General features: G+C 41.2%; 1 protein-coding gene across 1 annotated transcript in view; it reads right to left on the reverse strand.

The window, feature by feature from the left end:
• The window catches only part of LOC116862787 (annexin A13), a gene marked incomplete at its 3' end in the record, with an annotated part of 50,899 nt that extends 48,118 nt beyond the window's left edge, over positions 1-2,781 (reverse strand). The window contains exon 1 of the mRNA XM_032850186.1: positions 2,733-2,781. Within this exon, the coding sequence (XP_032706077.1) occupies positions 2,733-2,747 (15 nt within the window). The remainder of the gene's footprint in view (positions 1-2,732) is intronic.
• Between the last annotated feature and the right edge of the window lie 13,306 nt (positions 2,782-16,087).

The raw sequence follows: 16,087 nt of genomic DNA on the forward strand, positions 1-16,087 counted from the left end.
GGGATCGAGCCCCGCATTGGGCTTTTTGCTCAGCAGGGAACCTGCTCTCCACACCCCAACTCTGCCTGCCTCTCTGCCTACTTGTGATCTCTTTGTGTGTCAGATAAATAAGTTAAGATTAAAAAAAAAAAAGACTTTATTTAAAAAAATAAAATCTGTGTTTATTGCTAGCTGGTAATAACTTAAAAACTAACGTAAAGCATATTAAATGATCAGGATGACCAAGAGCAAGCACACGATTTCAACACTTACATTTGTGTTTCTATTTATGATTGTATATATGCCAGATAGCCGTAGTTTAATTGTTGCAAGCCAGTGATGAAAGATTAGAGAACAGAGAGAGGTAGGTTTAATATAAAAATCATGCATGTTAGCCAAGAGAAGTCCCGATTGTTTTTAGGGAGTCTTACAAACATAAGCTTCTCAGTTTTGGATAGAGAAACATTACAGTAGAATTAAAAAGTCACACATCACATCCTATTTTAGACACGCTGTAATGCAAAAGAAACCACATGATAGCCATCAGGGCCATTTTTTACACTGACTGTGGCCATTTAATCCCAGCAAGATAATATTATCTATTATGCTAAATCAATGGCATGCATTTGCACCTTCTCAACTCGGATTCTACTAGTATTTAGTTTTATATATTTGTTTTGGTTGTGCAAAACAAGCTTCAAAACCAGAAACATTAGAGGTCGAAGTTTGTACATATTCAAGTTGCTTTCTAATGTAAATAACTGAAATCATTACCAAGATGATTTTTTGTTCTTTTAAGAAGATTTTGCATTTACTTATGTAGAAACACAGTCTTAGAACATATTCATTCCTTGTGCTATGTTAAATTCCATTCGCATTTTCTAAAATATCCTAGTGGCCATCTGTAGCATCACGCTTTCCACCGTAAGGCATGATTAAGGGGATACTGCTGGGAACAGAAGCAGAGCTCCTAGACCACCTTTCTACTGTAGCTGCAAACATTGTAACAGACATTTTCCAGGGAAAGATTCCCCTGCTTGGGAGCTGTGCCTGCTGATGACATCTGCAGGCTGGAGGATGGTGGAGGGTCCGATGGGACAAGTCATTGGTGCGTAAATACTGGGACCATGAGAGAGCCCAGTCATGCCTATGATCTGGAGGAAAAATCAAGTGCTTACAGGCTGTTGGGCCTCTGGCTGTCCATGCCCTGATGGGTGGCTGAGAGGCTGCACGGCTGCTGAGGGTTGGCTGTCCCCTCTGGGCAACTGGTGACTGCCTTCTGAGAGGGAGTAAGACTGGCTCTGAGGATTCAAAAAAGAAATACATAAAAATGCTAGACCACTCACACAAGCCAGCTGCCCCATGGGGATGACACTCCAAAGATAAAAATGTCTTCCTAAACTGCTATGGCAGGAACCCTCTGCAGCTATCAGAAGTATCTTAAAAATAGGTTTTAGTATCTCTGAAAGATACCGAATGGCAGGTTCTTGGCTAGCAAAACAAGAAAAAAGAAAAAAAGAAATGTTATCTACAAAAGGTTTGAAATATGACACTCCCTGAAGAAGTTATTTGTAGGCTTGCAACCACTAAGTGCAGGTTTAATTTGTAGCAAAGGGAAAAAAAGCTTATAAACAAAGTTAAAGTTTACAGAACATTCTGGAGTTTCATTCTCTTTGGTCCTAGTTTACATAGAATAAGTCATTCTTGCCATGGAGAGCTAGAGTAGGTGCAGCCAGACCGTATTAAAATGCTTACTGCAACAGCTTTAGACACATATTTTTCAATATTAAAAAAAAAAATCAAGGTTTTTTTTTATCCTTAAATATAGCACAATTTATTTATTTATTTATTTCGGATAAACTTCCACCAAAGTATCCTGGTTAAACTGTTCCCTAGACTTCCACTGCAAGTCAACAAATTTATTTCCTTTTATTTCTTTTTTTTTCCTTTAAATTATTTTTATTAACATATAATGTATTATTAGCCCCAGGGGTACAGGTCTGTGAATCATCAGGCTTACACATTTCACAGCGCTCACCATAGCCCATACCCTCCCCAATGTCCATCACCTCCTTCCCTCTCAAAAATTAAGATTTCAATCTGCCCTGCCTTGTGCCTCGTTGGTTCCAAATGGTAGTATTCTAGTCAGTTTTTAGTCATTCATAGTTTATAGACACAGTATTCCACATGGGCCTAGACATTTCAGGAAAAAACCTCAAACCCCAAAGATTAAGTCTATTCCCTGGATATCTGCAAATATCCAAATGTTTGATGCTTTTTAGAATACTAGAACATGTTTACCTTTCAGCCCACATTATATACAGCCTTGTAGGGATACTTTTACCTTGGCCTCTGGCTGTTTACAACATGAACCTGTCTTCCCCACCTGTCTTCCCCCACATATGCTAGGTGGGCATAGCTACGAGATTTTGTGTGACTTTGCCACAACTAACAGCTTTAGTCATACAGTCCACAAATCCGTATTAACCATTTGCCCTGTGCTGGGTACTGTTTACTGTCTCATTTTAAATACTTCTCTTTAGCCCCTCCTAAAAGATTTTTGACTAACAGAGAGAAAGTATATTGTAAGTGCATTTTAAAAGCATGGTACGCTGTTGTGAAAACCATCATACAATAAGGAGTAACACAATGATCAAGTATAAAAGTATCAATCATGATTTCACAGTTTAAACTTCTCCACATGCTAACTACAACGAAAACTTTTTTGACTCCCAAAGGCAATAAATACTTACATGACGATTGCCCATTTTCGTTTTTCTAACACAGTTGTTCTGTATTTCATTAAGAAATGAAATCATACAGGCCAAGTTTATAATAGTTTCGGTATAGCTCTTGAGTTTAATAAGTAACTCTTGGCACGGAATTTGAATACATCGTTGGGGATGGGTAGGGAGTGGTGATAGCTACAAAGGAGCTGAACCCTCCCAAGCTGGCTTTCTAGGCCTTCTTTTCAAAACAAAGTATTTGTTAATACATCAAGTATAGGCTTTTTAAGGTGAATAGTTTATTCTCAACTAAACCTGTCTCACTTCTGGATTACTGAGTAGCTATTTTTTTTATTTTAGGTATTTATTTAAAAATTTATACCTTGTAGTAATAAAGGCATTCACTAAACAAGACTGAAAATGATGTTTTACTAACATCACTATCACTATTACACAGAATCCTTCTGAAGGTGACTTTGAGTGATGTCAACATCATATTTATAATCTAGCTAGTTTTTAAATTGAAAAAGTAATATGTGTAGTTGGTAGTGTTTCGCTAATAGTGCAAAAGGGTACTGTGGAAAGTAAGCCTACTGACCTCCCAGGCCCTTCTCCCAGTGTTGTTTTTGTTTTTGTTTTAAGATTTTATTTATTTATTTGAGGGAGAGAGAGAGTGAGAGAGCATGAGAGCAGAGAAGGTCAGGAGCAGCAGACTCACCAGGGAGTTGGGAGCGAGATGCGGGACTCAATGCCAGGACTCCGGGATCATGACCTGAGTTGAAGGTAGTTGCTTAACCAACTGAGCCACCCAGGCCCCTGGCTCCCAGTGGTTTTTGATGGTTTGCATAGAGAGCCATGTCTGCCTGTCTCTACTTATCTGGCTCTGTTTATCTCTTTTTCTTCCTTCCTTCCTTCCTTCCTTCCTTCCTTCTTTCTCTCCCCTCCCTCCCTCCTTCCCTTCTTTCTCTGGCCTGCATTTTTTGTTTGTTTTCTTGTTTTGTTTTGTTTTATTGTCAACAAATGGGTTTGTGCAATACTTCCTATGCTTTTATGCTTCATATAGTAAAGAGGTATATGACACTGGTACATTTCTTTTCCAGTGGCCACATAGTAGTCTGCTATGAGTATGAACCAAACCTTATATCATCAGTCCACTGTTCAAGGTCATTTAGGGTTTTGTTTTTGGGTTTTTTTTTTTTTTTTTGGCTTTTGTGGGACTATCTTCATTTATACATCTTTGCCTGTGTGTGCATGTTTATCTGCAAAATAAAAGTCTCAGGATGTAATTGCTGATCAAAGAGTATATGGTATGTGTTGTAAAGAGCATGGGTGTTATGTAAGACTGATGAATCATAGTCCTGTACAATGTATGTAATGTACAATGTAATGTACAAATAATACATTACAAGTTTATTAATTGAATTTAAATTTAAAAAACTTTAAAAAAGAATATATGCATTTAAAAGTCTGATAGCTGCACCTGGGTGGCTCAGTCGGTTAGGTTTTGCTCAGGTCATAATCCCAGGACCCTGAGATGGAGCCCCAGGTCAGGCTCCCTGCTGAGCAGGGAGCCTGCTTCTCCCTCTCCCTCTGTCTCTCCCCTTGCTCATGCACGTTCACTCTCTCTCTCTCAAATAAAGGAATAAAATCTTAAAAAAAAAATCTGATCGATCTTGCCCAGTTGTTCTCTGCACAGACATCGAAATGCTGAACAAGTCCAAGTCCAGCTGACCCATGAGCCTGAATTTCTTTTCCTATTTATTTATTTTTTTCTGAGCCTGGCTTTAAAAAGGTGGAATGTATATCCCCCTACAATAATAGCCAGGGCTCATTTTTTTCTACATACTGGCCATGATAAATACTATGAGGGTTTTTCATTTCTGTCAATTTCAAAGATGAAAAATGGTTATCTCAATGTTTAATTTACATTTCTTTCCTTTGTTATTCTTAAAATTATATATTACATCCTTAAAGGTCATTTGCATGAGTCTTTCTGGGGTCTGCTTATGTCCTTTATTTTTAATTTGAGTTATTAGTCTCTTCATTGTTTATTTGTAACAACACTTTATAATAAGATCTAAGCCTTTGTCAAATGTAACAACTATTTCCCCCCAATTTGTTGTTTGTCTTTAGCTTCTGTTTGAGTGTGTTCTGAGCACATATGTGTGAGTACAGAAAGTGTCAGTTTTTATGGATATATTAGCTTGCTTAGAAAAACATCTCTGGGGACAACTGGGTGGCTCAGTGGGTTAAAGCCTCTGCCTTCCGCTCAGATCATGATCCCAGGGTCCTAGGATCGAGCCCCGAATCGGGCTCTCTGATCAGCAGGGAGCCTGCTTTCCTCCCTCTCTCTGCCTGCCTCTCTACCTACTTGTGATCTCTGTCTGTCAAATAAATAAAATCTTTAAAACAAAACAAAAAAACCCCATCTCTGTATTAAGATGATTAAGACTTCTTGTACATTTTCTTCAGGTTTTTTAATGGCTTCTTTTTTATTTACATATTTTTTATTATTTTTTTATTTTTTAAAGTGGACTCTATGCTCAGCCTGGAGCACTGTGCAAGGCTTAAACTCACAAACCTGAGATCAAGAGCCCTGAGAACAAGAGTTGATGTTGGATGGACTGAGCCACCCAGGTGCCCCACAATGGCTTCACTTTTAAAGGCATAGCTCTTCGATCCATTTGGAATTGATTTGATGTAGAATAAGGAAGCAATGGTTTCAGCTTTAGTTTTGGTTATTCCATAGATCCTAAGATAGTTAGTAAATAATTCGTCTTTCCTCATCTGGTCCAAGAATCCATCTTTATTTGCACTAATTCCCATGCAACAGAGTACTAAATTCTCATGGGTTTATTAAATTCTGATTGCATATATTGGTTCTTTTGTTCTTTAACCTTTACCTGTTGAGTGCCTTGGATGTGCTAACTGCTAGGACTACAACAATGAATAAGATAGATTCAAATTTCCTCTTCCTAGAATGGAGTCAAGCATGCAAGAAACAAACCAATACAAATTGTTGTATAGCCTGTGAAGAAAACCAGCAGGGTGCTATGATAGAGACGAGTGTGTGTGTGTGTGTGTGTGTGTGTGTAATTTAAACAGTGGTAAAACTCTTCAAGGAGATAACATTTAAGCTAGGAACTGAAGGATGAGAAAGAGCCCATCATTTCAAAAAATAAAGTGTTCCAAATCCAATGCTCTTAGTTTGCACTGAGGTTCAGAAATTGGAAACAACTTTGCTAACTGGAGGAAAGGAAAGATATTTGAAGAGGTTAGGATATATTGTGTGCCAGGTGGGAGGATGGGTGCAGGGAGTCAACAAGACAAAACTCTCCTCCAGGAATTTGCAGTGGAATGGGGCTTGGGGGATGACAAGAAGACATAAATTAACAATTAATGCTTCGGCCACTCTCTATGATTTTGGCCTTTAACATCTAATTTGGGCTCTATAGGTCTCTGCCACCTTCTCCCAGCCCCAGACTGCTCAGGGCCAAGTTCTCCTGCCCCACATCTGTGCTGGTTTGAATCCACCCTCTGTGTCAGTAACCCTCCCTAAAAGCCTTTATCAGGGATGTCTTCCTTCCTTTCCCTCCCCAGGCTGTTGAAGCTCAAGGTTCAAGAGGATTGGCGCAATTCGATATGCAGTGATCGAAGTAGAGATAAGTTCTGTTCAAGGTTCACTGGAAATGCATACAGAAAAGATATAACTTGTGGCTCCAGGGAGATGAGATAGAAAGCTTAGAAGCCAAGTGAGAAGTTGACATTAACTTTCTGTTTTTCTGGATCACCACCACTATAACTACCTCTTGGTAATCTCACTTTGCATGTGATCAAGTTTGGCTCTGACTGGAACAGGGCTGTTTCTACTGTCACCAACTTTCTGCTTCCCCAGCTGGTTGGGTCCATAGGAAAGCGGCTACAATAATTTCAAGCAATAGCAGTAAGAGGAAGGAAGGGGAATTCCTGTGATCCCAGGTCATTTCTGGGAGGCTGTCATGGTGGGGGGAAAGGAGAGGTGAGAAGAGTAAGCAGACATTTTAGGGGAGGGAGGACACAGAACAGTGAGGGGGGAGGGGGTTTTGTTATTATCATCTTAAATATTTAGTGATTCTAGATGTTTACAGGTGTTGCCTCATATTTTTCTCTACTAGGCTGGGCCTGTTTATTTATATCTCTTGGACTTTGATGGTTCTCAAAGTGGTGATGGCAGCCAGAGTTCTAATCTCCTTCTAACCTTATGAGTCTCAAAAGCAAGTCATAAATTGATCTTGCCGAAGAGAGTCTCTTCCTTCACCACCCACCAAGGTGAAGTTTCTAACACTTCTTAAAAATGTCACTTATACATCTTTTATGGCTTGAATTGTATCCCCCAAAGGACATGGTAAGGTCCTAATCCTCAGTACCTGTAACTTTATTTGAGGAAATAGAGTCTTGGCTGATAACCAAGTTAAGTTGAGATCACTAAGATGGACCAGAACCCATTATAACTGGTGTCCTTCTAAGAAGAGGAAAACAGCATGTGAAGACATAGGCTCACGGGGAGAAGGCCATGTGTTGATGGAGGTTAATAACTTTTTCAAGGGCAGAGACAGGCTTATTGCTTCAGAAATCCCCACAGTGTCTTCATACCATGGCTACTTAATAAAAGTTGTTCCTTGACTAAGACAAAAAGACTGACATTTACAGGAAATGATTACAGTTGCTAACAACAGCTATATATCTATACTCCTATACTTTTCCAATAGTAAAAACCCTGAGAGTAACACATCATCTTGCAAGCATAAAAAGAAAAATCTCACGGTACAAAAAGCTTTCTTAACTCAGTGATTGGTTAACCAGTAGTTGTATGTTTGTCACACATAAGATACCATGCTGGGCTCAGGGCATGTGAAAAATCTAGGACATCACTCCCACCCTGCCCTGTTAGGTGTTTATGTTCCAGTTGGGGGAAAAAATCCATAGAAGACAAAACGCTTTGATTTAATATAACATTTTGTGGCAGAAAAACCATAGCACTGGGAGAGCAAAGACCTGGGTTTTAGGCTGGTCTCTACTACAACTTAGGAGTATGCTCATATTAGAATCACATTTTCTCCAGTTCTTGGGTTTCTGTTATAAAAAGGTAAGAGTTGAACTTCATCTCTACATTTACTTCCAGACCTAAAATACGATGAATAACTTGGATTTCAGAAGACATATTGGGTTCTAACAACCTGACCCATAATCACTTAATCAAACGAGGAATTTATTGGCTTACATAGTTGGAAGAGATGGTTAGCTTCAGGCATAGCAGGATCTAGCTACTCAAAATATATCCGCAGAATCCATGGTGTCTCTTAGTTCTTAGTTCTGCTTTCTCCCATCTCAAAGGTACCCCCCTTCTTAAGGGCAAGATGGCTGCTGGTGATTCCACATGTTCATCTTACAATTCCAAAACTAGTGAAAAGAAAATGAGAGCTTTCTTTTCCTCCAAATCCAAATATACATCCTGATCTGAATCTCTGGTGGCAGCTAGGACTCATACTTTCTCTGAACTGGCCACTATAGCTGGGGGAACATAGTGAAGACTGGATTTCATGTCACCTCTAGAGCTGAAAGGAGTCAAGTCCACCCAAACCATGTGGATGGTCTGAGAATGGGGGAAGGGGGACACCCAGAGAAAACTGGGATGCTTTAAAGATTTTATTTATTTATTTAACAGAGAGAGAGAGATGACAAGTAGGCAGAGAGGCAGGCAGAGAGAGAGGAAGGCAGGCTCCCCGCTGAGCAGAGAGCCTGATGCGGGGCTCGATTCCAGGACCTTGAGATCATGACCTGAGCCGAAGGCAGAGGCTTAACCCAGTGAGCCACCCAGGCACCCTTGGGATGCTTTTAATAAAAGAAGGGTGAGTGGATGGTAGGGTGGCCAAATAAGACATGTCCACTGCAGAGGGCAAAAGTTGCAGAATACGGGAAGTAAAAGGAGAGAATGAAAGGAAAAGGGGAGAAAGGTCCTGAGAATGGGAAGAGTAGGTGGAAACAGTAGTCCAGATTATTTTGAACCCACTAAGAGGATGAGAACTGACTTTGGAGCCACCAAAAAGAGGAGCAAAGTGCCCTTCCTTGGAGCTCTCCCTTCTGGTCCAGCTTGCTGTGTATCCCTGGGGGCACCCTGCCTGCAGTTAGCCACCGCCATGGACACATTCGACTGCAGCTCATGCGCCCATGCAGCAGCCCCATTCCAATGGCTCCTTCCTATGGGCTCTGTCCCAGGAGTTTTGCTTCAGTGCCGGCTGGTGGACAGGGCTCCATGGTCCACACTTCTGTGAAGATGAACCCCCACTTTTGGCCTACACTGCAGGGTTCCAGATCCCAGCCTTCATCCATTAACACACGTATCATTTGCTACATTCGGAGTGTTATAACTCTGTGCTGAGCACTATGGGGCAGAAGAAAGGAAGGTAAAAAATAGGGTGTTTGTCCTCCAAGAATGTAATGTTTCTTTGTAGGGAATAAAATATTAAAAAGAACAGTTGTCAGCCAGGATAAAATTGATGTATGAAATGACTACTATAGACTACATTATGGACTATTACAGACAAATACAGACTATGATAGGCTATTCTGTAACTAGAATGTTACAGAAGTTGGGAAGGAAGAAATGATGGCCCGAAGGAATGAGGGAGGCTTCATGAGGGCCTGTGCCTTACTCTGGCAACAATTGGAAGGGCAGTTAGGGGAAGGACACGGAGGGGTTGGCACTGGAAGTGGTGAATGCCTTTAGGGAATGAACAGGGGAGAATATATTGTGTTGAGCAGTGAGGGGAAGCTGAGGAGACCTGAAAAGTTAACCTAGATGGGGACGCCTGCTCTTGAATAGTGGTGAAGGGGAAGCTATGGAAGAGAACCCAGGGTTTCAGGCGGGGTGGCTGGCATTTTCAGCTACTGAGCGGTCCAGGAAGGAGCTCCTCTAGGAGGGAATGTGGATGCTGAAGTGCCAGATGGCTCACAAATGAAGAGTTTAAAGGTCCGGAGAGGGAAGAGGTGCTGGGCTTTGCCGAGAAGTCAGGGATGGACCCCTTCGGGGATCCATCCATGCAGAAGGATGATAGAGTCTTGAGATGTGTGAGGGCAGAGGGAACAGAAAAAGACCATCGAGTAAGTCAAAAGTTTCCTCAGACAAAATGACAAGAGGGGCGCCTGGCTGGCTCAGTGGGTTAAAGCCTCTGTCTTTGGCTCAGGTCATGATCTCAGGGTCTTGGGATCAAGCCCTGATCTCTGCCTGTCAAACAAATAAATAAATAAATAATCTTAAAAAAAAAAGAAAAGAAAGTACACACGAGATACAACAATTGAATGTGTGGCATCGCTGGACGCAGGCTACCTTGCCTGTGTCCGCCCTCACCTTACTGTTTCCCTGCTTACACCTTCTCACCCCAGAATTGGACCTCCTGTGGACAACGAACACCTCCTCTTCACTTCTGTCCCTCCGAGTCTTGTGTGGCACTTGTCCCAGGGGAATCACTGCAGCTGACTTACAATGTGTCTTTGTTGAGTGAGTGGCCAAGATCAATGAATTCTTTAGAAAGTTGCTTGTCATAGGCCAGATTTTGTGGTGACCATCTCCAAGGGATACAAAAATTTCTTGAGCAGGAATTTCATTCATGTGACTTTTCAGTAAATAAATAATCTGGCTGGAAAGTAGGTGTGTGTGTGCATGTGTGTGTGTGTGTGTGTGTGTGTACACAGTTTTTCTCACTTTCAGTCAATTCAGGGTAGGAAAGCTGAGATTCCCATCCAAAGATGAGCAAGGATGTGTATGTGAATGATCCTGCAATTCTTAGATTGTTTCCCATTACCATCCTTTTAAGAAGATTCATTAGCATGTTTTAAGCCACTATTTACTTACTTGTTGAATATCTATGTGCCAGGTGCTCTGCTGGACACTGGGGATTGGTGGTGACAGGACAACTGTGGGTCGTGATGGAACTTACCTTCCACTGGAGAAACAGAAACAAGTACACAAAGACACAAACAAGAGTGACAGGTTGCCAGGAGTGTGGTGCTGTGATGGGAATAAAGAGGGTGATAGGAAGGTAAGCAAGGGGAGAGGCCAGGGGTGATGGGGCAGGAAGGGGCAGTCTGTGTGAGTGGGGGACCTAGATGAAGCATTCAAAGAACTAGAGGAGGCAGTTGAGGGAGAGAAAGGAGGCCCCCAGGTAGAAAGTCTGTAGTACATTTGAATGGCAGAAAAGATGACCGCTGAAGGGTGGGGGAGAGTGGGATGCAGTGGGATGGGTGGAAGCAGATTCAGCTGAGCCTTGTAGGCTACGGGGGAGGGGGTGAGGGTGGGGTTCTGAGGACATTTGTAGCGAACTGTAAAATCACCAAAGAATTTTAGATGACAGCATATCAGGCTCTGAGTTAGTATTTCAAAGATCACCTAACCGTGTGGGCTATGATGGACTTGATGGGACAGAGCAGAAGAAAAGAAATCACTAAGAGTCTTTCCCAGTGGAGCAGGTTGGTGGGGGGCAGGTGGCTTGGATGCAGATGTGGGGTTTAGAGATTTGGAAGTAGAGCCAAGAGGACTTGTTGGCACGTTGACTTGTGGATGGAGTGCAAAAGAGAATCAGGGGTGTCTCTTTCAGACTTGAGACTCAAACTCTTGGGTGGGGTGCCAATCACTTAACTAGTGGGAGGCGATCTGGGAGCGGCGGGAGCAGGAGTTTTGGCTCAGATCTTGTTAGTATGTGGTAGCTTATTAGCTACCCGCATGGAGCAGTTGGGTATGTATGCATGATGCCTGTGTTAGAGACACCTTTGGAGTCATGAGCACACATGTAAGTCATGAGCCAGGTGGAGATTCCTAGGAGAGAGTGTGAGAATGGAGAAGGGAAGTGCAGAGAAGGGAGGAGAAGAGCAGGCTCAGGACTGAATCTTAGGTGACCAACACTTACCTACTGGGCAGAGAAAGGGAGGGGAGACAGCAAAGGAGACAGAAGGAGCCGAGAGTAAGAGCAGAGCAAAGTGGGAAGAACGGGATGTCTAGAAAGGCAAGAGGGTGTTTCAAGAAGGAACATGCTTAACTATGCTGACTGCACCTGAGAGAAATACGAAGCAAACCAAGTGTCTAAAATGTATTTTACTTGTACAACTTAACCATACAGGTTTTCAGGAATATACAAACCACATGAACAGAAGCAATCTTTTCTTGGATAGTTTTATTTTTTGATGACCAATTAAGGATAAATTCCCTCTTTTTAAAAAAGATTTTATTTATTTTTTTGACAGAAAGAGAGATCACAAGTAGGCAGAGAGGCAGGCACAGAGAGAGAGGGGGAAGCAGGCTTCCCGCTGAGCAGAGATCCCGATGTGGGATTCGATCCCAGGATCCTGAGATCATGACCTGAGCTGAAGGCAGAGGCTTGACCCACTGAGCCACCAATGTGCTCCAATGATAAATTCTTTAAAAAAAAAATTCTTATTTAATTAAATTTTTTAGAGATTAGCGGGATGCCTAAGTGGCTCAGTGGGTTGGGGCCTCTGCCTTTGGCTCAGGTCATGATCCCAGGGTCCTGGGATCAAGCCCTGCATCGGGCTCTCTGCTCAGCGGGGAGCCTGCTTCCTCCTCTCTCTCTGCCTGCCTCTCTGCCTACTTATGATTTCTGTCAAATAAATAAATAAAATCTTTAAAAAAAATAATTTTTTAAAGATTAGCAAATTTAATTTGATTTGTGTAAAGAGATTTGATTCTAATCAGAGTTGGCCTGGTTGGGTTGAGGTAGAGCTGGTAGTTGCTCACAAGGTCACTCCAAGGACACCAAGGTCTCCTTGGGCACGTCACCCACAAGGCATCCGGCCCTGTCCTTCTCTGTAATGAGCTGATGACTGGAAAGTCCTTTTGTCTTTCTGGGCTTCCATTTTTGTAGTTGTGAAGCAAGGAGTTTAGACCAGTACCTTGTAAAGTCCTTCCATCTTAGGTCTACTTTGATTCTGAGATTCTAGCCAGGCCCATTCATTTAGTCCTTTCTTACTAAAACGAATGAACCTCAATAAAAATTGTTTTGTTGCTGTTCCCAAAATTTGCTAATTTGTTAGCATCGCCGGTGTTAATGGGCAAAAGAGTATTTTTATTTCTGACTTTTTATTTCATGATTCTGAGCAAAGCTGTGTCCGTAGCAAGATGCAAGATCTGCATTTTCAGAGTCTTTTTGCTTTATGGCATCGTAAAGCCTGTTCCATGTTAGAAATCAGATTTGACTTTGTAAGGGTACACAATGACTAAGATACCCAAGATAAGAACTCCTTGCTTTCCACACTCCTGCCCCCATTTTGGCTCTATTTTGCTGGCTGACTTCAAGATCTGAACTTCTTATAAAGAATGTGCATATGGAAAGTTATTTGTTCTGAGGCCCTTTGCTCTCTCAAGGGCCACAACATGGGTGGGCTCCTCCCAGGAGTTTTATAAACTTTATTTGATGACATACACATGGCAAATTGTAGACTACTGCAGTTCCATAAAAAATCATTTTTTAGCCCACGTTTCAGATCTCCTGAATATTTCCGAATTATCTTTAAATAAAGGCTGTAGAAAATTGTGATATAAGTCATACACAGCAATAATGGATAAATGTGATAAATAATTAATAGAACAGGAAGCTAATAACTCACTTGCTGACTAATATGCCATAGAAAACGTCATTGCCAAAGGGTGAAATGATAAAGGTTATGCTTCACTTTTTAATGGATAACTAAGGCTTCCTAACTGTTCCCGAGAGTCAAGACTACTTTTAGAGATAGAATTCTCAAAGTAACAAGGGAGTCAAGGAATTTATTATAAGGAATTTACTTAGTAATTAGGCACAGAGACTTATTTTATTTACTTACCATAATTTATTTATTTTTTTAAAAGGTATTTTTAAAAAAGATTTTATTTATTTATTTATTTGTCAGAGAGAGAGAGAACACAAGCAGGCAGAGTGGCAGGCAGAGACAGAGAGAGAAGCAGGCTCCCCGCCGAGCAAGGAGCCCAATGTGGGACTCGATCCCAGGATCCTAGGATCATGACTTGAGCCAAAGTCACCGGCTTAACCACCTTAACCAACTGGGCCACCCAGGTGTTCCATACCATAATTTATTTTTTAAAATTCCCCCTTTATATTCTACTCATGTTTATTAGCCCCCTGAGAAGAGTGAGTTGAAATTTTGCATTTCACTTTTGGGGTACATGTTAAGTGGCTAGAAAACATGAAACCTTTTAAGCAATCAGTGAGTAAAGATATCTAGCTGGGTGGGTGCTATGTACCCAAGAGATGTTTAACAGCTAGCTGAGAAAACAAACACACAGACACAATAATTATGTGCTAAGTAGATGCACAAAATGAACAGTGGTAAGAATTGAAAAGGACACTTTTTTTTTCCTCCTGCTAGTACATATAAAAACACCATATGGATTTTTTTCTAATCTTTTTCTATGTCATAATATTCTTTTGTCCTTAATTCAGTGTCATCTGGGAAATTTGGGGGGTTGGAGGAAGCCCTACTGAGTCAAGTATTTAAAACTAATTACTACAATAAAGACTATTAAAAAGAACACACACACACACACATATATATATGTATATACATATATATATAAAAGAACACTTATTTGTTTTCTCAGCTAGCTGTTAAATATATATATTTGTATATATTATACATTTTATATATATATATATATATATATATATATATATACAAAAGAACACTTATTTGTCTGAAAAGATACCCAAAAACCTTGTAGAAAAACCAACTGCATTGTATAAGCATGTGAACATCACTCAACATTGACAATAGTGAACCCCCAAGTACCTAATTATAGATATCGTATACGATGCAGATATTTTAAATTTGATAGAATTTTGTCTACCGCAACCAGCCAAGGTGAGACTGTACTGTGGTACCTGAGGACCGTCTAGGCGCCCGAGACGCCTGCGGAACCTGGAATGGAGAGGGAAGCTGGAAGTCAGCACACGTTGGGTTGGAAAGTGTGCTGATTAATTTGATGTGTCAGCTGGCCTGGGCTAATGGATGCCCAGATGGCTAGCAAAACATTTCTGGGTGTGTCTGGGTGGGTGTTTCCGGAAGAGATAAGAGTTTGATTCGGTAGACTTGAGTACAGATCTGCCCTCATTGACGTGAGGGGGCATCGTCTCTTCTGTTGAGAGTAGAATAGGAAGGGAAAAGGAAGGGCCAATTTCTGCTCTCTCCTCCTGAGCTGGGATGTCCATCTCCTCCTGCCCTCGGACGGAGCACTCCCGCTTCTCAGGTCTTTAGATTTGGACTGATCTCATCACTGGTATTCTTGAGTTTCCAGCTTGCAGAGGGGAGACTGTGGGACAACTTGGCTTTCACAACTGTGTGACCCAGATAGTACCTGAAATCAATCAATCAATCAATCAATCCATCACTCTATTAGTGGTATGTATACCTTCCATGAGTTCTGCTTTTCTGGAGAACTTTGACTAAGATGTCAGGGTTTTGTTAAAGCTACAGTACGGAGTCAAATCATGGTTTTGGTATTTAAAGGTATCACCAGCCCCCTGCCTGTGTTTCATTCCACCGGACAGCACCAGATCTGTCTGTAAAAGTCTGCTGAGCCAAAGCAAACTCGCCTCCCTCCCTACTAAATGCTGAGCACTGTGCAAATGCTGAAGATGAAGGTGGTGAGGATGTTGCTTGGTGTCGCTAAGTGCACAATTGTGGAAGAGACACTAAGCATCATCTAAGACAGTGAGGAAAGTGCTCTGGGAAGGCTGTCCCAGGTACATACTGGGCACTCCATTTTTTTCTTTTTGAGGGGTGATACAGAGCTTATGGAATCTCATTTTTCTCTTTACAATAGAGCTCACATCTATGTGCTATTTTGCTAGTCTGTGTGGGTACCTTAAACCTAAAAGTCTAAACCCCTTACTATGAATGGGCTCAAACTAAAACACATTCGCCCTCACACTTATTGTCTTAAAACAGTCGTGCATACATGATATTCTTCCTGTAGAGTCAACGTTGATTGAAAACCACTACTTTCAAAGATCGGTCTGATTTTGAAGGTGAACCAAGATATATACCATATGACTCTACAATCCATTTTAGCCATTTTGTATGGTTGTTATCTTATGGGACTACAGTGTATGTTTCTTAAAAGGACACTGATGAGGGGCACCATCTGGTGTTAACTTTAACCACAGCTGGTTGGAACCCGTGAATGATACAAAAAGTTTATAGGTGAAGCATGACAATTCAGAAAAAAAAAATCTCAAGAAAATAGTAGTTTAGATGATACTTGGAAATAATAAAATTATTTAAATGACTGAACTTTTGGACATTGGTCTAGATAAATGCAAATTTTAAATTCCTCT

This window comes from Lontra canadensis, unplaced genomic scaffold (genome assembly GCF_010015895.1).
Source record: "Lontra canadensis isolate GAN:19392208 unplaced genomic scaffold, GSC_riverotter_1.0 scaffold328, whole genome shotgun sequence".
Classification (NCBI taxonomy): Eukaryota; Metazoa; Chordata; class Mammalia; order Carnivora; family Mustelidae; genus Lontra; species Lontra canadensis.